Genomic DNA, 27,127 nt, shown 5'->3' with positions numbered 1-27,127 from the left:
GCTGGGACATTTATTCAGTCAGCATATGTTTATTATCTCTGTGTGCTGGCCACTCCCCAAGTGCTGGGGACACAGCTGTGAATGAGACACGGCCCAGGCCTCAGGGAGCTCTGCCCTCAAGGAAGACAGACCCCCGGGAGCAAGCAGTTGGAAGTGGGCTGAGGTCTGTGCAGCAGACCAAAGCGCTCTGTGTGAGTTTGGTTCCCATGCCAATCATCCATCTTCTCCTCCAGGATTAGAAACAGGTGAATGTGCTCGCAGAGCTGCTCAAAGCAAGTGGAACAGATTTATGACCATAGAGCTGGGCTGGAGATGAAGATTTGGACCTGAGTCTGAGACAAAGATTTCTATCCCCACAATCTATCCCTGACTCAAATCAAAGACAACTGGAGCCTTCTGGTCTTTCGGACTGATTTGCCCAATCCTATATGAAGCCACTGAAAAAGGCATCACTGGATACTGTGGATGGGCTGGGCAGGTGGCCTCAAATGGAGCTCCATGAACTGAACAGGAGGAAACCTTCAGAGGGCCTGTTGACTGGAGGGCGTGGATGTCCAAGAGACAAAAGCTTTTTGTGAGCAGGGATCTCAAGGCATTGACTGCACAGTATTGAAGTGTGGACCACAGGGCAGCAGGCTCTCACCAATTTCCCCAGTTTCTTTATGGGATGAAAGGAGTAAGGGGGTAAAGACAACAGACTCTTTTGGGAGGGCAAATGCATAACTTAGAAGAAAGCAAAGCATTCCTCTATGTTGTGACATATTAATAACAATAATAAATAATAGTGACTATACATATGGAGTATTCACAATATACCCAACATCTTACTAAGTGCATAATAATATTATACATATATGCTAAAGTTATTTTTATGATAAATGTACAAGGGAGATGCTCTTTGTATACATGTTGTACAGATGAAGACACTGAGTTTTAGAGGGTGTCGCACAACTGGTAAGAGGAAGAGCCAGCACTCAACCCATACAATAGCGGATCTGACCATTAAATGATTATTATTGAATCAAATACATAATCTGAGCCTGGGATTCTTAATGCTCCAAGAGAAATGGTGCCTCCACTTGTAACCACCTGTGCTCTCTGCCCCTCCTACTCTTCCTTCTGACGTTCTAGCAGACCTTTGGGACAGAGAAGATGGGTCTCGGGGCTAGAAGGTGTCTCATCCCACTCAAAGACCCTGTAGTTCTCTGTTTCCACCAGAGTTCTCCATCTGCACTTGGGCTCTGGGGAACCCTTTGTGGGAAGAAGCTACAGATGAACCTTCCTGAAGCAGGTCACCCGCAGAGAATTTTGTATGTGTTGGCTTTGCACTGCCAGTGTATTTCTATAAGGGTGCAGTGTAAATCGAATTTCTGTAAATCAAATCCTCTGCTGGAGGGACACTTAATGCTATTTCCAAAATGCAGTATCTTATTTTTTGCCTGGCAATGGATTATAAAATTCAGTGCAAAGTCAATCTCTAGCCCCTGACTTGAGGATCAGGTAGTACTGATTTATAAAACACAGACATCCACTTGGAAATATCTTATATTTCAAGAAATATTTTAATACAACAAGAAGAAACCTTTGGTGATGCAAATAACCTCTGCTTATTGGGCTACTTTGCAAATTTGGAGTTTCATATAATGACAAGATTGGTACGTGCTCTGGGTCACTCCTACTTACCCTTTGTATCCACAGCACATCATGGTATCAGATGAAGCAGTGAAAGAGACCTAGAGGCTGGGACTCCCAAGTCAGCTTTAGGATTTGTAGGTATAGGGTGGACAGATTAGGGCTGCTGTACTCGGGCCATGGCTTAGAGAGGATGCAAGAATCTGGCACAGCTCCCTCTGCCTGCTGTGTTTTCCCCTCTGCACCTGTTTAATGCTCCCTGGTTCTGCCACCACACCAGGCTCTCCCCTGAGCCCAGAAATGTGCCTCTTTCTCCCTCTCCCTGCAAAGAACAAGCAAGCTCTGGATGTCAGAATGAGTCAGAATGAACAAGAAGTCTCACTGGCCAGGCAGGAGGCCCTGGTGGGAGAAAAATGAGGTAGCCAGACGGATTGCTGCCCCAAGCCCTTCATTACTGGCCTTGGTGCCTGGGAGAATTCTCGTTTTCCTTGTGTGCCGGGAGGGTCTGTGCCTCACCTGGGGACACGCTAGTGATGGAGGAGGAAGAGGAAGGAAGACTCTTTGGGGAGCGAGTTCTCCTGGATCCACAGAGGCATGTAAACACCTAATGATCCCTCGACAGTGGTCACATAGTTGGTTTACTAGTAACAGAGGTAAACTTCAGCGCAGTGAGCCAGGCTTTGCTTAGCTGCGTTCTGTTTATGTTCTAAAGTGTGAGTCTGATAAAGACCACGTGGAGAGGAAGGGAGGCTCTGCAAGTCCTTGAATGCCAGCCTTGGCCATCTGGAAATTTATGCTCAAGTGGGACTTGATAGAAGAAATGTGGCTCTAGAGGCTGATAATACATTCTTTTACCTTCTGTTACCACTAAGTAGGGCAATGTCCGTTCTGGTGCCTGTAGGCCAGGAGACTAAATCAGAGAACACCAGATTTAGTGGTTAGCCTGGAATAAGAGGCCAGAGCTGCAAAAACAGTGTCTCAGGATGCAGGGAAGCCTGGGGACATGGGATGGCAGAACAGAACCAAGGTGCTCGGATCTGTGAATTAGAAGGAAACTTTATTTTTTTATAAATTTATTTTATTTATTTATTTTTGGCTGCGTTGGGTCTTTGTTGCTACATGCGGGCTTTTCTCTAGTTTCAGCGAGCGGGGGCTACTCTTCGTTGTGGAGCACCGGCTTCTCATTGTGGTGGCTTCTCTTGTTGTGGAGCATGGACTGTAGGTACATGGGCTTCAGTAGTTGTGGCTCGCGGGCTCTAGAGCGCAGGCTCAGTAGTTGTGGCTCACGGGCTTAGTTGTTCTGCAGCATGTGGGATCTTCCCGGACCAGGGCTCGAACCCGTGTCCCCTGCATTGGCAGGCGGACTCCCAACCACTGCGCCACCAGGGAAACCCCTATTTTTATTTTTTATTGAAGTATAGTTCATTATATTATAGTTCTATATATATATATATTCTTTTTCAGATTCTTTTCCGTATGGCTTATTACAAGATATTTAATATTGTTCCCTGGGCTATATAGTAGCTCCTTGTTGTTTATGTATTTTATATATAGTAGTGTGTATATGTTAATCCCAAACTCCTAATTTATACCTCCTGCCCACCTTTCCCCTTTGGTAAACATATGTTTTCTATTTCTGCGAGTCTGTTTCTGTTTTGTATATAAGTTCATCTGTATCATTTTTTAGATTCTACATAGAAGTGATATCATATGATATTTGTCTTTCTTTGACTTACTTCACTTAGTATGATAATCTCTAGGTCCATCCATGTTGCTGCAAATGGCATTATTTCATTCTTCTTTATGGCTGAGTAATATTCCATTGTATATATATTATATATATATATATATATATATATATATATATATATAATATATAATATATATATACCACATCTTTTTTATCCATTCATCAGTTGATGGACACATAGGTTGCTTCCATGTCTTGGCTATTGTAAATAGTGCTGCTATGAATATTGGGGTGCATGTATCTTTTTGAGTTAGAGTTTTCTCTGGATATATGCCCAGGAGTGGGATTGGTGGATCATATGGCAGTTCTGTTTTTAGTTTTTTAAGGAACCTCCATACTGTTTTCCATAGTGGCTGCACCAATTTACATTCCCACCAACAGCATAGAAGGGTTCCAGAAGGAAACTTTAAAATCAGTTATTTCCTACCCATGGCAGACAACCACTCTACAAATCCCCAAGAAGGTGCCTTGGCTTGGGCAGGTCCAGTTCTGCGTGTTCTCTGAAGCCAACTTCCATTCAGCAGCCCAAAACACTCTACAGATCTTTATGAAATTGAATCTCAGTATTTCCTTCCATAATTCCACTTATTGGTCCTGACTCTGCTTTCTCCTATTTCTCTAGAATAAGTGTAAATTCCTCTTCTTTGCAAAAAGGTCTCCAGATATTTGAGTAGCACACTGTGACCTCCCTCCAGATGTTCTTTTCTCTCTCTTTCCCCTCTCACAGTCTCTCTCTCAAACTGTCCTTGTTTCTTTTTTCCCAACTCTCTCTTTTCCATCTTTGATCTTCATGAAATCATTCAGAACCAAGACTCCTATCCAGTCACTCTGTCATCACCCAGAGCCTCAGAGTTCTCCTGGGTCCTGGTAAACAAAGAAAGGGATAATAAATAAGAAATTGATGTTGACATAAGGTTTTCTTCCTGAACCAATTCTGGCTCCTGGAGAGCTTGCTTGCTTGCTTGCTTGCTTGCTCACCTTTCAAAATCCTCAAGAATTTTGTCACAGATCAGTATCAGTTCACCATCCTGGAGTTTCTCAGACCAGGCATTTTCCTCTCCACAGATTTCTTTAACTTCTTGCATTCTGTGCAGTTCTTGAAAATTAGTGATGGTAGTTCAAGGTCATGGGCTCACCTCAGAATATGTGGTGACTCTGCTTGGGACCTGAAGCATCAATTTTACAAGAAAAGTGGGAAATATGTTCTGGGTTTATCATGAGAGCATATAGGTTTTTCATTCAAGTGAAATGTAGACAAAAAATCCTAAATTTTTTCTCAGCTTCTCAAAGAATTGCACCTCCCACTTGATTTGATTTTGTTCACCTAGACTTAGTTTGTGGTAAAATCATAGCCAGAACTGCACTCATCCTGTTTTCTACTACACTTATTATGTCTCCTATATTCTTTCCTGTGCTTCCTACCATGACTGGCCACCACTGTAACTCGTGCTTTTTCCCCATCTTCCATTTGACTTATGTGGCTTCCATCTCAGAACTGCCTTTCAAAGCCAGCCTCTTCTCTCTTGTCTTGGCTTCATCGTTTACCACTTGGCCTTTTCGCTCTTCTCCAATTCAACCTGCCTAAAATCCTCTGTTGGTCCCTCTGTGCCCAAAGGATAAAATCCAAATGTGTTTTCTTAGCATGAGAGTCTCTTCTAAATCCATCCATTTACTATTTCAACAAATATTCCATGAATACTGACCTTGTGACACTGATTATGCCCCATCATTTCTTCCTGCTTATGTTCCAGTCTCAGTGAACATTTCCAGATTTTCCTAGACACAGAGCCTTCCTTAGATCCCACGTATCTTTCCATGTCCCATTCCATTTTCCTGCAAAGCTCTTTCCATTTTCTCTACCATCTGAGCTCCGACTCACCTTTCATACCCGTTTAAATATCACCTCTCTATAGCTTCTTCTTTGGCTCCCGCAAGCAAGTTAGTTATTCCTACTTCTGCTTCCCCATCAGTCTGTTCATATTTCTGCTTTAGAACTTATTTTGTGCATTTAATTATTTATTTATTTGCCTATCTCTATTTGCTCTTCACTTGGCTCTGAGCTCTTCCAGGCAAAAATGTCTGCCACATGTAAAGATATAATAAAAGAATGAAGTCACTCTTTAAGAGTAGGGTGTTCTGGGACTGAATTAGATGAAGCAGAAAGCAAGTGGGTGAGGTTCCAGCCTCTGCAATCATACTCTGTTGGCTTATTTATTTATTTTTTAAAATAAATTTATTTATTTATTTTTGGCTGCATTGGGTCTTTGTTGCTGCACGCGGGCTTTCTCTAGTTGCGGCGAGCAGGGGCTTCGTTGCAGAGTGGGCTTCTCATTGCGGTGGCTTCTCTTGCTGCGGAGCATGGGCTCTAGGTGCACAGGCTTCAGTAGTTGTGGTGGGTGGGCTCAGTGTTTGTGGCTCGCAGGCTCTAGAGCGCAGGCTCAGTAGTTGTGGCGCATGGGCTTAGTTGCTCTGCGGCATGTGGGATCTTCCTGGACCAGGGATTGAACCCGTGTCCCATGCATAGGCAGGTGGATTCTTAACCACTGCACCACCAGGGAAGTCCCCTCTGTGGGTTTAAATGGAAGTTCTGCTACTTCCAGCTGTGTGATCTTGTACAAGTTATTTCTCATCAGTCAAATGGGTAGAATAATAGGAATTTCTTTATAGGTGATAAAATTTCACCAAATTTCTTATTTGGTGATAACTAAAAAATAAATTTGGTTTATTTCAAGATAGGTGCTTATTCTTGTGAGAGGTCTCCTGAGAATAAATATGGAAAACAATAGAGTGGAAAATCTTGAGGAAGGAAGAGAAAATGAAGAGAGATTGAGAAAGACGGAACAAAGAAGGGGAAGCCTTACTTTATCAAACTCTTTCTACTGCAATCTTCATGCATTAATCAAATTTATCACTTAAAATCTACATATTGTTCTCCCTAACTGTAGCCTGAGTTAATCTATTCATTGATTTTATAGTTATAGATAGTCCCAGATAAATCCCTAACTGTGACAGGTGCTTTCCCTGTAGAACACAGCTCATACACCGTAATCCCATGACATTAAAGTCAAGGCCTCAAGACCAACACCATTTCCATCTAGACTCACAAAGCAAGGAAGAGAGACCCTATATGGGAATGTTACTGAACTGGGGAGATATGGGAGCATGGATGTTTGACCACGTAGACAATAAAATCAGATAATTGAAGGGGACCTTTATCCAGATAGGCAATAATGTCAAGAGTGAAGATTATTTGCCAGGCTGCAATGTGAGATTGACATGATCAAGGTGGAATTAGTCAGAGTAGGCTAACTGCTGGAACAAACAGTTCCCAAATCTCAGTGACTTAATACAAGTTTATTTTTTTGCTTATGTCCAGTGCAATTTGTGGTAGGGTTAAAAGGAGATTGCCTCATGAAATCATTCAGAAACAAGACCCCTTCTATCCAGTCACTCTGTCACCACCTAGGTCCTCAGAGTTCCCCTCTGGGTCCTGGTAAACAAGGAAAGAGAGCATGAAAGATTTTATGGGAAGTCTTATGGGCTAGGCCTGGGTTCACATTAAACCAGCCAAAACTCAGTCATGTGGCTACACTTAAATGCAGAGGAAGCTGGGAAAAACTATCCATCTGTGAGCCCAGGAGGAAAATGAAATCGCTTAGAGAACAATTTTCCAGTCTCTGCCACAAGTGAGGAAATGCAAGAAAAAGGGGAAATGCAAAGCCTTAAATTCAAGTTCAAAATGTCGACTTCACAAATATTAGGGTATAGGAGTCATGGATTAGCTGTGGAAAAAAAAGATCTGGGGTTGGAAAAATGTGGGGGGGTTCTGGTTCACCATGAGATTACTGTCAGCCAAGAATATTTTTCTCTCAAAAAAGGAATGCAATATTCAGGTGTATTAATAAAGGAAATAGGTATAGTAGAAAGATCACAGACTATCTTCACTTTTGGTTGGTTATGTGTCCTTGACTAAGATACTTAAATTATCTCAGTCTGAGCTTGCTCAGCCATAAAATGAGACTTAAGCTTGTGGAGGGTATCAGTGTATCAGTTAATTATTGCCACAATTATGGATATAAAAGTATCCCCAAAACTCAGTAGTTTAAAACAATAATCATTTTTCTCACTCAGCATCTGTAGGTTGCTTGAGATAGCTATACTTCAGGTTGTGGGTCTGCACAGGGGCCATTAGGTCTTTACTCCAATGATGCTTATTATGGGTCTCAGGCTGAAAGGGCAGCATCTTACAGCTTCATGGAGGGAGCAGTTCTCATGGTGAGGGCAGGGATGCGAGAGAGAGAGTGGAGACATGCCCTTTGGGGCCCAGAATTGGCACCTGTCACTTCTGTCCATGTTCCTTTGTCCAAAGCAATGCCACATAGCTAAGCCCAATATCAATGGGGGAGGGAAATAAGCTCCATTCATATGAGTGAGTGATACTGCAAAGTTACATGTCAAAGGGCATTCTAATACAGGCAAGAATGAGGATTCTACCCCACTGACATTTGCAAGATTGTGGTGATGACTGAAAAATATGTAAAGCATCCAGTCCCATGACTGGCAACATAAGGACTCAGTAAATTGACACTATGATGATTATGATGATACTGATGTGTTCAGATATTGTATCCTAGTGTACTCTTGGTGGCTCAGAACACATCTACTGGATTGTGTTTAATTTTGGTTGTCATCTTCAAAAAGCAATACATTGACGAACTAGATTGCAAGCAGAGAAAGTTAAAGCATAAGGGCCTAGAGATGTGGGAACTATATTGAAGGAACTAAAAATAGTTAATCTAAAGAAGAGTAGCCCATATAAAAAGTAAATACACCCAAATACCAGAAGGGCTATCTCATTGCAAGAGGAATAAACTTGTAGAATAATGGGAGGAACTGCCAGTCAGGGGGAATTCTCTTGGGGTTGAGTAGATAATGGGAAGCCCATGGATGTTTGCTGGGGAGAAGCCTGGCATGGTCTGTCAGCTTGCTAGGCAAAGACAAGCACAACGGGAGGTGAAGAGTAGTGAACAAAGCGATTTTCTCCACAGTTAAAAAGAAGAGCTGTGGGGAGCAGGTTGGGAGGTCAGGGCAGAACTGGGGTTTCTGTGCCTCAGAAAACACAGGTCTCAACTCCCTTTTCAGTTCCTTCTGGCCACATAGATTCACTGGCCCTTCATTTCAATGTGTCTGCTGTACATCCTGTTGACTCTACAAACACACCACTCTCAACACCCTCTCCAAGCCCCTGAGCCTGTCGGGCAGTATGAGATTCGCCAAAGAGTGATCTCTTCCTCCTCCTCTAAGCTTGAGTCTCCCCTCCCCATTTCTCCCAATCAACCTTAATTAAACTGTGTGAAAGCTACAGCTTGATTTTAATTAGAGCAAAATTGGGAAGATTAGAATGAAATTGGCCAATCATTGTTTACGGGCAGTTGTTTGAGAACACAGCAGGCTGCAAAATTACCTCCGTGCCAGGCTTCTTGAATTCTTCCAGTGGGTGGACCGGGGCACTGGGGCATGGGGGGAGGGCTGGCCTACTTTCTCCTCTTGTGCCTCCTGGAGTTGCAGGGGCCGAGATATTATTTACCCAAATGCTCCTGGATCGAAGCCTTTCTGCCTGGGGATTTCTCCCAGCCACAGTGGTAAACGAGGCAAAAGAATTTCCAGGGAAGTATGACAAAGGTGTACAGTGGTCTTTGAACTTGAGCACAGGTCATAGACAAAGGCAGAAAATCATTTGTGGCATGGTGTGGGTTCTCATCAAACTCTACCACTGATCAACTGAGACTTGGTCCCTTTTTTCAGTTTTTCCGTCTCTTCATTTGTTAACTTCTAGAAGGTTCATACTTGAGTAATAATAACTCCATTTCCTCTTTCTTCAGGTCCTTGCATTGAAAAAATTGTTGAGCTTGTGTAAAAATTGCAATTATTTTTTAAAAAACTAAAGGAAAGCTTTACACCAATATAAGAGATTATGGTTTTATTATAATTTCTTTTTACAGCTCCGATTAATCATGTCTTATTCATTATAGCAGTAAAGACTCTAATAGGCAAGTACATTATAGTAATCTCTGGTTGAGATGGAAATCTCCTGATGAGATGCTGTATCTAGAAATACTGCCTTCTGTACAGGAGCCAAAGCATGATATATCCCTCAGCTCTAAAATTTCCAGCTCAAGAACGTGAAACCATCTTAGCTGTGTCACTGAGGTAAACAACTGGCATCCCTCAATGTATATGTTGGCTTTGGCTATTCTCCTTCATGTGAATTTTCTAAGGCAAATATGAGCCCTATGAAAAAGAAAACACGGTACTGTCTTAGCTTGATGGATGGAGTTCTATGAAGAGAGCACTAGCCCTGGATGCAAGGTATATTGTTAGAAAGATGAAGAAAGGGAAGGTGCCTTTCCTAGAACACTTTAGGGAAATCAGCAGGCCAACTCTCAGTGTTTATTGAGACTCCTGCATCAAATTGGCGAGTGAAGCTAGTTGGGCAAAACCAACTCTCCAGGAGAAAGGTGGGCTCTGAGAACAAAGACATTTGTATTTATCTAGTACTGGTTGGTATGGGAGAAATTTGCCAATGGTCATTGGTTGACAGTTCACATAGACAAAGTCAAGTCACAGTAAAAATGACAAGAAACCTATTTTTGTCCTTGGCCTAAGGCCAATCCATCTTTTTGGCTCCAAAGTTCTTAAATATTTTATTTAATGACCTGTCCTGTGTCTCCCTTCATTTTTCAAGGAAAATCAGTCATATTTTTTTTCTTACAAGTATGGTTCATATCAAAACAACATTTTAGAGGATGGTAGCTCAGTCCCTTTCAGCACTAAGGGTTGGAGGAGGGTACCTCCAAAAGAGAGGTTGTTGGAAATACATCAGAAGACTAGAGAAAGGCGACATTCCCGACCACAGCAGTCCACTCCTTCTGCCATTGTGTTTAAAGTGGGGCCTGGAGCTGGGCATCCTGGGCTCAGTGGTGGCCTTAAGACTTCTCCCCAGCCTCTCAGGTAGTACCAGAACCTCTTCTCGAACGGCTGCCTGAGTGAGCAGGTGATGATTGGTTTTCTCTGCTGGAGACAGCGTTGAATCCTTCCCTGGTAAACCCAGGCTGGATTCTAACTCAAGGGGAACAAATGGGCTCTGAGCACTCAGGGGCACGCTGACACTGGAACAGGATGGTGCAAGCCTGCAGGGGTGCCACAGCAGAGCGTGGTGGGTCAAGCTGCATACTCAGGATACAGGAAATGTGATTCTTCCAAATGGCAACCATATTGGTGGTCTCGGAAATGGGCCTAAATGTGCTTCCCACACAGAGAGGGAAAGACATGTCTATTGGAAAGTTGGTAAAAATAATCTGGCTGTAAGCACAAGGTCTCAATGCAGCCACCTATACTGTGGGTTGCAGTGCTCATTACTACTGGGTTTCAGCCTCACTGAGGTATAGTTTTGTTTTTGTTTTTAAACTATGGATTTTTGTTTTTTTAATTTTTAAAAATTTGTAATGGAGTATAGTTGATTCATAATGTTGTGTTAGTTTCAGGTGTACAGCAAAGTGAATCAGTTATACATATACATATATTCACTCTTTTTTAGAGTCTTTGCCCATATAGGTCATTACAGAGTATTGAGTAGAGTTCCCTGTGCTATACAGTAGGTCCTTATTAGTGATCTATTTTATATATAGTAGTGTGTATATGTCAATCCCAGTCTTCCATTTTATCCCTCTCCCCACTACCCCTTGGTAACCATAAGTTTGTTTTCTACATCTGTAACTCTATTTCTGATTAAACTATGGATTTTTAAAAAAATAGTCTCCTCCTTAAGGTTTCATAGGGAGGGAAGCTTCATGGGTCATGACTCTTCAAGGAGGCTGGATCAATGTTCTCAGTTTACAAGCCTGAAAAGTGGTTCTTCAGCATGTGGCTGCTGGAAACCGCACCTGGATGGAAGCCCCCGGCTGTGCTCTTTCTGTCTTTCATGGCTGAGAGCGCAGGACTCTGCAGGGGGGACCCTCAGTGGCAGTTTTTGTTGACCTCGTGTATGGTGGAGGAACACGGTGCTGCAGGGGGTTTGGTGACCTTAGAGTCATTAGTTGCTACGTGGAGGCATTCCTTTTCGTTTACATCTTTCAAATTGGGAACACCTCGTAGCCATTTAGTATTCTAATCGGAGACCCTTTTGCTTCAGATCCAGAGCTGGCCTGGTCCCCAAGCCCAGCTGAAGCTCCCGTTGCCTGAGGCTTGGCATGGGGCTTGGTTCCGCCTTCCTGTCACAGGCCCCTTTGGATTCCGGAAAATCCCTAAACTCACGTGCAACCAGAAGCATCCTGTGTTGGCAACCGGACTGTCAGTGTTTAGCAGTCTGGGACAGAGATAACTACGATCACTTCAGAATACAGATAGAGATTTTTTGTTACGTATACAATATTCTCGGTGTCGGTGTGTACGCTCGCTCCTAATAACACACGGGATTTTACCCTCCAGTCTGGATTGTACCTTTCCTAAACTTTGTTTTGATTATTAATAATTTTATGGGTATGTCAATCCTTTGACAAAAATATTTGAGATTCACTCTAGGCTAATCTAAAATGCAATAGAAAGTGGCCTAAACTTCTGTTAATTGTAGCCCTTAACTGAAGCAACGTTTTGAAGTGCTTCAGTTAACGGCAGGCAGAGTCCACATTGGAGAGCTCTGGTCACCCTTGGTTTAACCTGTGAGCTCTTTATGTAGTGACCTCTGTTGCTTTAAGGGCCCTTTCCATATGGCCTTCCCTAGTGCTTAAAATGTTTGCTTTCTCATACTGTTGACTGTGAAACAAACACAGTGGGAGAAGATTTTAGGAGAAATGGCTAAATTGAAATGGAAATTTACTTGATGTCTTAATTGAAACAAAGATGATGGCTTAATTGAAGTAGCATGTGTTAATATAATTGATATATAGAAAACATCCTTTTCCTAGGGGGAAAAAAGAGCCTTGATTATTTTATTATGAAAAAAAACCCTACGAAATGAAAAATCGGAAATGAACATTTATTCTTTGAATAGCTCAGGCTGCCTTCCAGTATTGCCTTCTGAGGTTTTCAGATGCTGGAAAGAACCAGGTTAATAAGTTCTAGAAGCACTTTTTTTTTTTTTTTTACCACTCTGGCTCAAACTCCATTCACAGGTGTTTCCTCCATTATTTTGATTCAGTGAAGGGCCCCAAAGGGCAGGCAGGAAACGGAGTGAAGTAGAAGAGAAAACCACTGGGTGCCCTCAGAGCCTGAACCTTCCTGCAGCCAGCTGAGGCCTTATGCCTAATTCTGAGTCGACACCCCGCCAGTTTATGGAAGCGAGTTTGTTTATTTGTTTTGGGAGGGTGTATTTCTCCAGTGAAATTCTCCTACCCCCTCACTTACACACACACACACACTCACTCTCTCTCTCTTCCACTCACAAACTCGTGATTGCCCCTTTGACTTTCACGGGGGAGGTGGTATAACACGTTGGTAAATACTGTGGATCCTGGGACCAGACAGCCTGTGTTTCAGTCCTGACTCTGCCACCTACCAGGTGTTACCTACTGGGCAAATTATCTGTGCCTCGATTTCCTTGTCTGTAAAATGAGGATAATTATATTTTACCTCTTATAGGGGTGTTTTGAATATTGCATTGGTTAATACTTGCAAGATACTTGGAATGCCTGGCACATGCTAAGAATTCATTAAATGTTAACCATTACTTTTTATTACTGGCTCATAAAAACCTTCCTAAGACAGTATCATTCATTTTCTAAGTCATTTGTTATTCTGTGTTATGATTTTCAGAGCAGCCATAGGAGCTGGAATCAGGCCTTTATCTCTAATTCCTTGCATGGTAACCTGTGTATGGAGTTGATTTTTTTTCTAGGTCTTAATTTCTCCTCCTGCAAATGGGTATATTGAAACTACCTTCATCCAAAAAAGGTTTTGCTTTCGTGTATGTGTTGCACTACATTTTGCATATACAGTACATTCCTTTTTTGTGTAGATAATTAAAGGAATTAAGTGTTCTGGGTAATGAAAATATCTTTGTTAAAAGATAGTAAACTTTTAAAAAGCATTAGAATGAAATAAAATACACTTAATCGAATGTACACAAAGGAAAATAGTGTTATAGAAACAGCAATACGGTATTGACCTGGGTTTTGGTCATGGCTCGGCCACTTACTGTGTGACTTTTTGCAAGTTACTTTCTTAACTTCTCTGGGTCTCATTGTTACTATTGTCACCATCATCATAGTTGTTGTTAATAGCACTGGGATAGGGTTAGGACACTAGATTTTGTTCTGGTTCTAGTGCCAAATGGTTATATTGTTTTAGGCAAACCACTTCCCTCTTTGTTTCATGATTTTCTTATAATGTAAGAGGAATGGAACAGATGTTCTCAACTGCTCTGCATGCTGGCATGTGGTGGTGCTACAAGTGGATTATAGGGGTGTCCATATATTGATTCCCTCAGCCCTTGGGGTGATTGGGCAGGGTCTGGGGTAGCAGGACTCCCTGTGCTTGTCTCCTCAGGCCTGAGAAGCCTCATTCGTTGATCCCAATGCATCACATACAGAGAATTTTCAATGTACACGATAACATGAAAGAGGTTGGCAAATAGTATTCAAATGTTTCTTCTAATTCTAATAGCCCAAATTTCCCTCTTGGTAATTTTGTGACATCAGGCAAAATACTTAGCTTTCTGAGCTTCAGTATATTCATTCACTTGAGTAAGATACACTCAAAACTTTTTGTTTGGTTTGGATAAAATATGTGATACAATAAAATATGTCAAGTCTGATGTTGGACAAAGGAAGATGAAGACTAAGGAAAAGTACAGAACTCCAAGATTGTTGCCTCTTTGGGGGTCTTTAACACTATGAGTGTGGCAGAAATTGTTGTTAGACCTAGTATAGAGGATTGGAGCTGTTTGATCTTTAACATTGTGTGTAAAGCACAGCAGAGTCTGAATGGGCGCTCCATACTCGCGGGACTTTGGCCTGTGGACTGTGGACCGTCATTGGAAGTTGTCCATGTCCACTGAAGACAATGGAAGAGGATTCAGACTCAGTTTACCAAAGCATAAGAAAATACCTTCAGTGCCTTGATTTATATATAAAAAATGCACAAAAGTATGCCCATAAGTTACATTTTTATAAATCAAATCTAATTTTCTCATTGATATGTATACACACTTAGAATGCTTTACTTTTATTTCACATCAATCACTGATTGGTTGTTGCTTCTATGTATTCTCATCACTAACTTTTTTTTATCTAGTTTCAATAATTTGCAAACAACTAAATGATTAGGAGAGCTGTGACATAAAATAATGGTTGTTTATTTTAAATAAATAAAATAAATGAGAGACTCAATCATTCAACAAAAATCTATTGAAAATCTACTATTGTTCTGTTTTACAACATCTGGCATTGTTCTGTTGCTGTTGAATAAGACAGAAAGAATCAATCCTGACCTCATAGTGTTTATGTTCTAATGGGAGAGAAAGAGAATTAAAAATATATATTATGTCAGGTAGTATAAGTGCTAAAAAAGATATATAAAGCGGGGCATGGGGAAGCAGAGGTAGGTGTGCTCCTTTGGATGGGATGGTCAGGGAAAAAGCTTCTTGTAGGAGATACTGTTCAGCAGTCCTGAATGAAGTGCACTGAGCAAGCAATGTGACAACCAATTTTTATTTATTAGATTTAATTAAAGTGGGATTCACCTCTTTGGTAAAATGGCCTTTCCTTTCAGTGAGGAGCTATCACCATTGTAAGAAACTGTGGAAAATGGAAGAATACCTGCCTTTTTCACCCCCTAACAAACTAAGTGATACGATAGAAATTCTTTGTTACTTAATGAAGTCTAGGTGTGGCCTACAACAAAGCAGGGAGAGTAGGTTTGGTGCCAGAAACAAACACCATCACCAAGATTCATGTCAAGGAGCTTACTGCCTATGTTTTCTTCTAGGAGATTTATAATACCAGGTCTTAAGTTCAAGTCTTTAATCCATTTTGAGTTGATTTTTTGTATGATGTAAGATAGGGGTCCTGTTAAATTCTTTAGCGTGTGGTTATCCAGTTTTCCCATTATCATTCCAGTTATGTCAAAGGAGACTATCCATTCCCCATTGAATATTCTTGGCTTCTTTGTCATAAAATAATTGACCATATATGTGTGGGTTTATTTCTGGGCTCTTTTGTTCCTTTGACCAATGTGTCTGTTTTATGTCAATATTATACTGTTCGGATTACTATAGCTTTGTAGTATAATTTGAAACAAGAAGTATGATACTTCCAGCTTTGTTCTCCTTTCTCAGGATTGCTATGGCTATTTATAGTATTTTGTGGTTCCATACTAATTTTAGGATTGTTTTTTCTATTTTGTAAAAAATGCCATTGGAATCTTTATAGGGATTGCAATGAATCTGTAGTTTGCTTTGGGTCATATGGACATTTTAACAATACTAATTTTTCTAGTCCATGAGCATGGAATATTTTTCCATTTATTTGTGTCTTTTTAATTTCTTTCATCAGTGACTTACAGTTTTCAGTGTACAAGTCTTTCACCTCCTTGGTTAAATTTATTCCTAGGTATTTTATTCTTTTTGATGCAGTTGTAAATGGGATTGTTTCCTTAATTTCTCTTTCTGATATTTCACTATTAGTTTATAGAAATGCAACAGATTTTTGTATATTTATTTTGTATCCTTCGTATTTACTGAATTTGTTTATTAGTTCTAACAGTTTTTGGTGGAGTCTTTAGGGTTTTCTATGTATAATATTATGCCATCTGCAAATAGGGACAATTTTACTTATTCCTTTCCTATTTGGACGACTTTTATTTCTTGCCTAATTGCTCTGGCTAGTATTTCTAGTACTATATTGGATAAAAGTGGTGCTAATGGGCAATGTTGTCTTATTCCTGATCTTAGAGAAAAAGCTTTCAGCTTTTCACCATTAAGTATGATATTATCTGTGGACTTGTCATTTATGGCCTTTATTATATTGAGGTATGTTCACTGTATACCCACTTTGTTGAGAGTTTTTATCATAAATGGATATTGAATTTTGTCAAATGCTTTTTCTACATCTATTGAGATGATCATATGATTTTTATCCTTTGTTTTGTTAATGTGGTGTATCACATTGATTGATTTGATGTTGAGCCATCCTTGCACCCCTGGACTAAATCTTACTTGATCAAGGTGTATAATCCTTTTATTGTACTGTTGAATTCAGTTTGGTAATATTTTGTTGAGGATTTTTGCATCTATGTTTATCAGGGATATTGGCCTGTAATCTTATTTTCTTATAATGTCCTTGTCTGGTTTTGGTATAAGGGTATGGGTGGCTTCATAAAATGAGTATGAAAGTTTCCTTCCTCTTCTATTTTTTGGAAGAGTTTGAGAAAGATTGGTATTAATTCTTCTTTAAATGTTTGGTAGAATTTGCCATTGAAGCCATCTGATCCTGGACTTCTGTTTGTTGGGAGGTTTTTGATGATTAATTCAATCTCTTTACTAGTAATTAGACTGTTAAGATTTTCTATTTCTTCATGATTCAGTCTTGGTAGGTTATATATATATGTTTCTAGAAATGTATCCATTCTCTCTAGGTTGTCCAATTTTGTGTATAATTGTTCATAGTAGTCTCCTATGATCCTTTGTGGGATATCAGTTGTAATATTGGTCTTTTCTATTGTCTTTTTAGTGTCTATATCATTTATTTTCACTCTGATCTTTGTTATTTTCTTCCTTCTACTAACTTTGGCCTTAGTTTGTTCTTCTTTTCTAGTTCCTTGAGGTGTAAAGTTAGGTTGTTTATTTAAGATCTTTATTTTTTCTTTATGTAGGCATTTATAGCTGTAATCTTCCCCCTTAGAACTGCTTTTACTACACCCTACAGGTTTTTGTATTTGTGTTTCCATTTTCATTTGTCTCTAAATATTTTTTGATATCTCCTTTGACCCATTGGTTGTTCAGGAGCATGTTGTTTAATCTCCATGTATTTGTGAATTTTCCCGTTTTCTTCTTGTAATTGATTTCTAGTTTCATACCATTGTGGTCAGAAAAGATGTGTGATATGATTTTAGTCTTCTTAAATTTATTAAGATTTGTTTTGTGGTCTAACATATGATCTATCCTGGAGAATGTTCCGTGTGCCTTTGAGAAGTGTATTCTGCTGCTGGATGGGATGTTCTATAAATATCTATTATGTCCATCTCGTCTAACATATAGTTTAAGTCCAATGTTTCTTTGCTAATTTCTGTCTGGATGATCTATCCATTGTTGAAAGTGGGGTATTGAAGTTGCCTTCAATTATTGTATCACTGTTTATTTCTCCCTTCAGATCTGTTAATATTTGCTTTACATATTTCAGTGCTCCTATGTTGGGTGCATAAATATTTATAAATGTTATATTTTCTTGATGAATTGATCCTTTATCATTATATAATGACCTTTGGCTTTACATCTATTTTGTCTTAAATAAGCTACCCCAACTTTCTTTTGGTTTCCATTTGCATGGGATCTCTTTTTCCATCCCTTCACTTTCAGTATATGTGTTCCTAAAGCTGAAGTGAGTCTTGTATGCAGAACATGGTTGGATCTTGTGGTTTTTTGTTTGTTTGTTTGTTTAATAAGCTGATCTATGTCTTTGATTGGCCATCCAACCAATAAGAAGTGAGATCAAGCAACCGTTCTTTATGCTGCAGTGGGATTTGGGATAGAAAATATTTTGACAAATATCCTGTACTTTAAAGTTTAGCATTTCCTCCACAAAGGAAATAAAAGATAATGCATTATTATGAACTTACCTGCTTAGATAAATAAAGCCACACAGTGGGAATTTTAAAAGGCTTTGTCAGAACCCTGAATTATTAGTTATCCCTTTTCCTTTGTTTCCCTGGTAATGTTTGGCACATGCCCCCACTCTCTGTCTTAGTTTCTAGAATTAGAAAGGGGAGTTCTATAGCCTCAAATGGGCATGGATTTTTATTTATTTACTTTGAATTATTTTATTTTTTTCTGTGGACTTGTCATTTGTACTTCATGGATTTGGGGGGAAGTTTAGACTAAGGTTTAGCACTGTCATGAAGAGCAGAGTTGGGATGGGTGAGAAAGTTGAGAAGACTTTACATTTTGTGGTTTTCTAAGGCAGTGGAGCTGATCCTTACTAGTATAATTTGGGAGGCAATGGAAAACCCCTTTTTTACTAGTGGATATGATCATTTAAATTTCATCCTTTAAAATACAAATATTTCAGTGAGGAGTAAAGCATGAAGATTAAAATTCCAGATGGAACTAGAAAGGAAATTTGCCATCGTCTAGAATAGAGCTTCTCAAAATGTACATCCTCTTAGTTCCTTTCAGAATGTCCATGCTGACATTTGCAATAAAGGTGCAAAAGCAATGGTGAATGAAACTGCTGGCATCTTAACTTAAATAAGGGCAGTCTGACCAAATGACACTAGTAGTCATGTATTCAACATTGCATACCTAAACATACACACACATACATGCATGCTTAACTTCATGAATGTCCTTGAAGCAGTAAAATTTATTAATTTTATTGGATCTTGACCCATGAGTACATGTCTTTTTTAATATTCTGTAAGATGAGATGAAAAGTACATATAAAGCATGTTTGAGGTTACTGAAGAATGACGGTCTCAGAGAAAAATACATTTGTGATTGAGTTGTGTGTTGAACTAGCCACTTTTTTCATGGGACTGAATTTTTCTTGAAAGAACAACCAACAATCTATGGTTATTCAGATTTTAGTGTTTGGCAGACATTTTCTCAAAAAAAAAAAAAAAAAAAAAGAATGAAGCAAGCCTGCCTCTTCAAGGAAAGTAACTGACAGTATTTGTTATTTAAATGATAAAACTTAAGCTTTCAAATGAAAATTGAAATTTTGGAAAACTTGTATTTGTCATCATAAGCTTGACAGCTTTCCAATATTTAAAGACTTTTTTCTTGAGATTTGTGGTGATATTAACAAATATGATGTTTTGATATTATATAATAAAAAGTGTCAAAATGTGGAAGATCTGAATAACTCAGTGGTCCCATATTTTCCAGATGGATGACCAATACATGATGTTATAAAATCATAAAGAGTAAAAACATCCACTCAAAGTACAATATAGAACACTGGATTTTAATGTAACTGAGTATGAAAAGCTTATTGATATGGTTTCAGATTCCACACTGTAATTAACCTTTAAGAAAGTACATTCATTGAGTTTCGTGTGGTACCAAAGAAGAATATCCACAATTATCACAGCAGATTGAACGCAGAAGAAAATACGAGAATGCAGCTCTCTTCTGCTAAGCCAGAAACTCGAGAGATTTGCCAAAAGGCAAAGTAATGCCATTCTTCTTACTAAATCTGTTTTGTTTCAGAACATATAGTGATTGTCATACAAATATGTTATTTATGTTATATATAATGGATTTATTTCTGTTATCTTTAAATGAAATAATAGATAAATAAATTTAAATTTTCTCAGTTTTAATTTCTAAAGGGGTAATTATCATTAGATATAAGCCACCTAAGTACAGGGACTCAATCATTTTTAAGAGTGTGATTAGGTCATGAGACCACAAAGTTTGAGAACTGTTGTTCTAAACCAACCTCCTGACTTTAAAAATGGGTAACAGAGGCCATGAGGTGACTCATCCACTGAGTTGCAGTTGTGACTAGATCTTATTTCAGCAAACCACTTCCAGTATTTTCGTTGTTTGTTTTTCCCCATTACACTACTACCATGACTGCCTTCAGGTGAATAAGCCACTCTCCAATGGGAGCATGTTCTAATGGAGGTCAGCTGAGGTAGGGCTTTCTTACTGACTGGGAATCAAGAGACCAGAGGGCCTCTTTCAGGCAGTGGTCCCTCCATCTGCAGAGATGTATGCTGACAGGAGATGAGGGGGTGCAAGTGGAGGAAGAACGTTACCTGCTTCCGATGTTATGCCTCTTGTTCCAAAATACAATGAGCTTTTCCTTGTCCCTCGACTTTTCCTCCAGGGAGTTTGCACGTTGGAAAGTGAACAACCTGGCTCTAGAAAGGAAGGACTTCTTTAGTTTGCCATTGCCTCTTGCCCCAGAGTTTATCCGGAACATCCGCCTCCTCGGAAGGAGACCCAACCTACAACAGGTCACCGAAAACCTGATCAAAAAGTACGGCACTCACTTCTTACTTTCTGCCACCCTTGGAGGTAAGCAATACCACGATCCTACACTCATTGGTTGCCAGCTCATCGAAAATAGCTTTAAGACCCATTGACTATAGCTTCAATACTCTTCCTGGGTCTTTTATTCTTCCTGGCCTGTTATTGACTGGGAAATGTTTTCTTTCTGGTGCATTTGTCAACAGTGTAATCTCTTGACATCCCAGTTCACCCCAGAACATTGCTATTTGCTTATAAGCATTCTCCTGGGGAGGGGATGTGGGGTAAGGAGGTTGGGGGACAGACAGACTCCTACTAAGCACTTGCCAGAAGGGGGTGCTCCCAGTTTTCTTTTGACTGAGCCATCTAACCCCGAGGTTTCTCCATATCTTAATATTGGCTGTGGCTACAATAGTGAGACCCATAGGCAAAGAAGTAAATGTCCGCTGAGTCCCTGACCTCTCTGCTTCCACTCTATAGAGATTGGTAACCAGCCAAACCAATTAGAATGGCTTTGGGCTGGATGGAGGCAAAGGTGGAAGGGGACCTATGGCTAGGGGATGGCGCAACCTATGGCTAGGACCCAGCGCAGAATCGAGAGCTGGGAATAGGCAGCATTCTCTCTGCCCTGGCAAGGAGAAAGCAGGATTTATTATAACATTTAGCTCCCTGTCTGATGGACAAAAGGAACTCTCCAAGGGTTCAGGCCAGCTGCCGGCATGTGATAGGCGCTGAGTGTTTGATGGGGAAAAGGGAGGTTGAGCTTTAAGGCTTTTGCCCTTTCTTAGAGAGCAGAAATATCCACGGTGGCTTCTTATAAACAACTTGAGACGGAGAATTTTATCTTCCCCATGGAGGTAGATAGCCTGAGACAGAGATCAATAGAGGATGTTAAATGGATAAGCTGCAGTGGCGGGGGATGAGCTTTGGGAGATTACAGAAGTAGGGAGGAGGAGGAGGGCCTCTCAGGCAGTGGTGCCCTCATCCTGTGGCACAGTCTGACGAGATTGTTCTGAACGTGGTAGGGATGAGGAGAGTCCGTCAGCAGGGGCCATGGGCTCCCTCTTAGCTCGCTCTCCCCTGGCGAAGGGTTTCACATTCTTATCGGTAGGGGATCAGGGAGTGGAAGGCCTCACCCGTGCACCCATGTTGTTTGCTGTAGGAGAAGAGTCCCTGACCATTTTTGTGGACAAGCGGAAACTGAGCCGAAAGTCAGAAGTGGCAGGAATTGCCCCTATAGTCGGGGGCGGTGGGAACGGCTCTGCTGTGTCCCTGGAGACCCTGCACCAGCTGGCAGCCTCCTACTTCATCGACAGAGAGAGCACGCTGCGACGGCTGCACCATATCCAGATAGCCACCGGGGCCGTCAAGGTAAGGGCCTGAGCGGTCCTGGGGGAGGGAGGCAGACAGGCAGGGAAAGCAGGGGGAGGCCTGGGTGGTAACCGGCTCCAAGTGAGCCAGGCCTGACTGATGGAAGTGGGAAAGCAGCTTTCCGACGTGGGCACAAGCCTCAACCAGCCCTAAAACATGGTCTGTGTCTTCCTTCTGCAGCAAAGAGTCACGTGGCATCTACCCTAAGGCAGGCTCCAGCCGAGGGACTGTGGTGAAAGGTAGACAAGGGCCCTGCTCTCCAGAGGTTACATTCTGGTGGGAGATGAAGATAATAAACAAGTAAAAAATCAGCCAAGTAATTCCAGATAATGATAGAAGGAAAAGACTGAGTCGTAGGTACAGATTTCCTGAGGTGAGAGAGGGGAACAGTGAGTATTAGCCAGATTGGTCGAGGGAGGGCACTTTGGGTTTAGACTTTGAGGCTGAGATCTGAATCCTTAGAAGTCAGCTGTGTGTAGATCTGAGGGAAGGGTGTTCAGGCAGGGGGAACAGTAAGCGCTAAGGCCCTGAGGCAGGAACCAGCGTGGTGCCTTGGTGAAACACAGAGAAGACTGCTGTGACTGCGGTGAGATGAACAAGAAAGATGCTGGTACAAGATGAAATTCAGAGGTAGGCTGGAGCCAGATCACATGGCTGTGAGAAAGTGCAATAGAAAACAAGCAGAGGAGTGATATGATTTCATGTATGTTTGAAAAAGCTCAATAGTTACTGTAACTTTAATAACTATAACTTCCATCCCGTGTTCTCAACTGACATCTAGAAGATTTCTAGGACAGTTGATGTTGTTTGAGGGAAGACTAATGAAGATACTTGAGAACACTGGATATTCTATTTCTAAATATAAAGTTAGGATGCTGAGGAGAGGTCAATCTTGTCTTACATCCTGCTTTCATCCCATCCAAGACTCACAAGGAAGTTTTATCATTCTTTCATTCATTTGTTCAATAAGTATTTAAAATTTTTTTAAAATTTTATATTGGAGTACAGTTGATTCACCACATTGTGTTAGTTTCAGGTGTACAGCAAAGTTATACATATTCATATATCTATTCCTTTTCAGATTCTTTTCCCATACAGTTTATTACAGAGTATTGAGTATAGTTCTCTGTGCTATACAGTAGGTCCTTGTTGATTATTTGTTTTACATATAGTAGTGTGCCAATCCCAACCTTATTGAACACCTGTATGTGTCAGGCACTGTTCTGGATACTGAGAATCCAAGAGTGAACAGAACATATAAAGTCCCTGCCCTCGAGAAGCTGAAATTCTAGTGGTAGAGACATAATTAAATACGTAAACAGTGTCAGGTGGGCTTAATGGTATAAAGACATGAAGTCAGGGAAGGAGATAGAGGGTGATGGGGACATGGTACTTTAGGGAAGACCAGACGGAGATCTTAATGAAGCAAGGGAGTGAGCCACATGTGTATCTTGAGTGAGTGCATTCTAGACAGAGCGGGGAGTGAGGGCAACTGCCCTGAAGTTGGGAGTGTGCTTGGTATGATCCAGGAGCAACGGTAGTGTAGCTGGAAAGAGTCAAAAGAGAGGTGAGGTGGCAGAAGAGGCTACAGTGGTCGCAGGGCCTGGATCATGAGGGCATTACCGATCAGGGAAGAGAGGAGAAAGAGGGATCCTGGAGACCAATGCAGTCATTACTGCACTGGTCAAGGTGAGGAACAATGGTGGCTTGGACAAAGCTGGTGCTATACAGGTAGTGAGAAATTCACAGGTTCAGGTTTTGATGGTACAGCCTATCGAGTGTTAGCTAAGAAACTGGAAGAAAGGAGTCAAGATTAACCGTGAGATTTTTGGCCTGAGCAACCTGATGAACAGTGATTTCATTAACTGAGGATAACACTAGGGGGAGGTGCAGATCTGAAAGAAATAAATCAAGAGTTCAGTTTTAGACATATTGTATATGACATTCCTATTAGATGTCTAACTAAAGGTATCTAACAGGCAGTTGGCCATCAACACCAGGATTTCAAGAGAAATGTCATGATTGGAGATATAAGTTTGGCTTACAAATATATCCACATGTGTCGTTGGTATTTAAAACTTTGGGAAAGGAGGAGATGAGATCGCTCGAGGACTGAATGCAGCTAATCAAGTGGCCCCAGGGCTTTTGAGTTGTGAAGCACATCAATTTTCAGAAATGGGCCAAAGGAGGAGGATTCAACAAAGGAGAGTGAGACAGAGCGTAAAGGTATGAAGAGAACCAAAGCTGGATCACAAAGCCACGTGAAGAAAGTGATTCACAAAAGAAGGAGCAGGCAGCTGTTGAGCAGTCAGATTGAGAACTGACCTTCAACTTGGCATCATGGAGGTAACTGGTAACCTGGATAAGAGTAGCTTCAGTGACATGAAGGGTATGAAAGGCTGAGTGGAGAAGGTTCAAGAGAGAGAACAAAGTGAGGAATCAGAATAGTAGAGACAGTTCTTTAAAGGTCTTGCTGTAAAGGCAAATAGAAAAATAGGTGATAGCTGGAGACTGATGGGAGGTCAAGGGAGCTTGTGTTTTTGTTTTTAAAATGGGAGCTATTCCAGAATATTTGTATGTTGATTAAAATGACTCAGTAGAGAGGGGGAAAGTGATGGTGCAGAGAGACAGGAGATAATTGCAGAAGCAGTCGAGGTGGTGAGAGGGGTTGCTATTCCAGGCACGAGTGGAGCAGCAGGTCTCACACAGGACCATGAACACTTCATCCTTTGGGGCCGGAGGCTGTACAGAGCACACAGCTCACACACGCAGTGGGATGGCAGATGTGGCAGTGGGAGGACGCGGATGTCCTCTTATGATTTATTCCATTTCCGTGATGAAACAAGCAAAGTCCATAGCCAAATGAAAGAAGGAATTGTTGAGAAAAGAATGTATGAAATGGTCATTCAGAGAGTTAAGGTTATCAACTGACTAGATGACTAGATAAGTGGAGTGGATTGTTGGGTGGCACCAAGGACTCATTTGAGACTCATGGTCATAATTATAACATGAGACCTGTCAGCAGCGTTGTGAGTTTTATCAGCTACATTCAGCACGTCTTGTTCAGACAGGCATGGGAGAGATGGAGAGTTGGATTTAACCAAGATGTGTGTGTGTGTGTGTGTGTGTACAAGATGAAAGAAAAAATAGGCAAGGGAGTTGAGAGTATATAGAAAGGAGTGATTACAGTGGTGGATCAAGGGATCTGAGACCATTACAGGATGATAGAAGGTGAAAAGTTGGCCAGGTCAAAAGATTGGGAGTCTAAGTATGTTTGATGACTTGTTATAGGGAAGAGACTAGAGTAGGTACAAGTGTGTAATACTTTATATCGCTATTACAGAGGGTCAGGTTCTGGGGCATGGCCATGGGCGTGGGAGCCTAAGGTGGGGTTGGATAGAGGACAAGATAAGGAGGTGAGGAGGCCAGGGGACTGGGAGGCTGGGTATTAAAGGATCACCTATATGGATGCTGAAGTCAGCAGGAATGATACAGACCTGGGTGGTGGTAAGAAAGATGGTGGTGAGCAAGCTAAATACTGAAAATCCTCAGTGAGGGAGGGGGAGTGACAAGAAAAATAGACGGCAACACAGAGGAGTAGTGGGTGATAGTCCTGACGGTTAGAGAGGAAGGAGGACCAGTGTTCAGGATATCACAGTGGAAGACCCACCTCACTTCATGCCAGCGTGAGGTGTGGGAAGGCAGACAGCCACTGCTAGAGAAGACTGCAGGGGAAACCACATCCTCCAGAGCTGCTAGGTTGTGCTTAGAACAAAAAGGTGAAGCGGACTCTTGAGAAGAGATTGAGGTTATAGATGTTCGTGCTGAGGAGTGATCATGAGATTCAGAGAGCATGATGGAGGTTAAGTGAAGAAAAGGGGTCAGATTAGGGGATGGCCAGTGTCTGGAGTGAGAGTCTGAGAGAGGAGGAAGACAGAAGTTCAGAAGGACTAGGGTACATTTGGGAGGCTGGTATCTTAGGCAACTTAAAATGATGAAAAAAGAACTGTAGTAGCACAGAGTGGGTTTTACCAAGAAGACAGAACTCTGTGGAAGCCCTCTCACCCTTCAGTCCTCTAGCGGGCTGTGTCAAAGTTGGAGAAGAATTGGTCTTATACATTCGTGAAAGGTAGGCCTGGATCAGTAACTCCATGGTCCCATTAATGTCCCTTCCTATCCTTTGACCAACTTTTCACTTTCTATCATCCCTCCACGGCCTCATTGTCTTTTTGCCCACCTTAGATCTCTTGATCCATCACTATAATCACTCCCTTGCATGTTCTCTTCAGCTTACCCTTTGCCTCTTCTTCATGCCCATGGCCATTCCTATAGTTCAGAACCTCATCTACGCTTACCTGATTTTCTCACATAACTAGTCTTCCCATCTGCGTTCTCAGCTCTGCTCCCTGATTCACGATCTATGCTGCTCGCGTGAGTGCACATCGTCATGTCGTATCACTCCGCTGCTTAAAATCCTTCAGTGGTTTCTGACTACATGGGACAGAGCCCAAACCACCGCCTCCCACCCAGGGCGGCAGTGTGAGGCATTGGAAAGAATCCGCGAGCCTGAGCTCTACCACTGCTCATGGCAAGGCTTTGATCAAGTCACCAAACTTCTCTGAGCCCCCATTTGCTCCTTCTAAAATTGTTGAACAATTAGAATAATTTTCTAACGTGAAGGATTTCTGGGAAGTTCAAATTAGAAAATGTGTAGACAGCATGAGCCACAGCACAAATGGACCTTGAAAAGGGATAATTCCTCTTCTAAACTAAATGGGAAGGCAATTGAAGACCTACTATCCCTGTGGTCTTTTTAGTTTCAGCTCCAAATGCTCCTTTTACACTCTTCTCAACCCTTGTTTCCCCCCTCAACCCTTCACTTACCATTTATACCATGTAAGCCAGTCCTATCTACCTCCTAGTCTTTGTTCAAATATGCCATGCTCTTGTGTCTCCCTTCCCTGGTATCTGCTGTCTTTTTTGCTTGCAATCCTCATCTGTTCACTTGAGTGGCTCTTCCTAACCCTTCTTTGCTCGGCTCAAAAAGGCAACTCTTTTGTGAAGCCTTTCCTGACTCCCAAGGTAGTTAAATGTTCCTCTTCAGTGTTTCAAACACATGCCTCCTTTATAGGGATTATCATTTGAACTGATTGCTAGCTAACATGAGAGCCTCTGAAACTATGATA

At 41.3% G+C, this 27,127-nt stretch overlaps 1 protein-coding gene across 2 annotated transcripts in view; it reads left to right on the top strand.

Moving 5' to 3' along the window:
• Positions 1-27,127, top strand: part of BRINP2 (BMP/retinoic acid inducible neural specific 2) — a 120,011-nt gene that overhangs the window by 76,661 nt on the left and 16,223 nt on the right. For both annotated transcript variants that reach the window (XM_082384034.1, XM_082384035.1), the window contains 2 exons: positions 20,428-20,618; positions 21,733-21,941. In XM_082384034.1, coding sequence (XP_082240160.1) covers positions 20,428-20,618; positions 21,733-21,941 — 400 coding nt within the window. The remainder of the gene's footprint in view (positions 1-20,427; positions 20,619-21,732; positions 21,942-27,127) is intronic.

Source organism: Balaenoptera borealis (genome assembly GCF_965194805.1).
Source record: "Balaenoptera borealis genome assembly, chromosome: 1".
Taxonomy (NCBI): Eukaryota; Metazoa; Chordata; class Mammalia; order Artiodactyla; family Balaenopteridae; genus Balaenoptera; species Balaenoptera borealis.
This window is presented reverse-complemented; position numbering and strand designations above follow the sequence as displayed.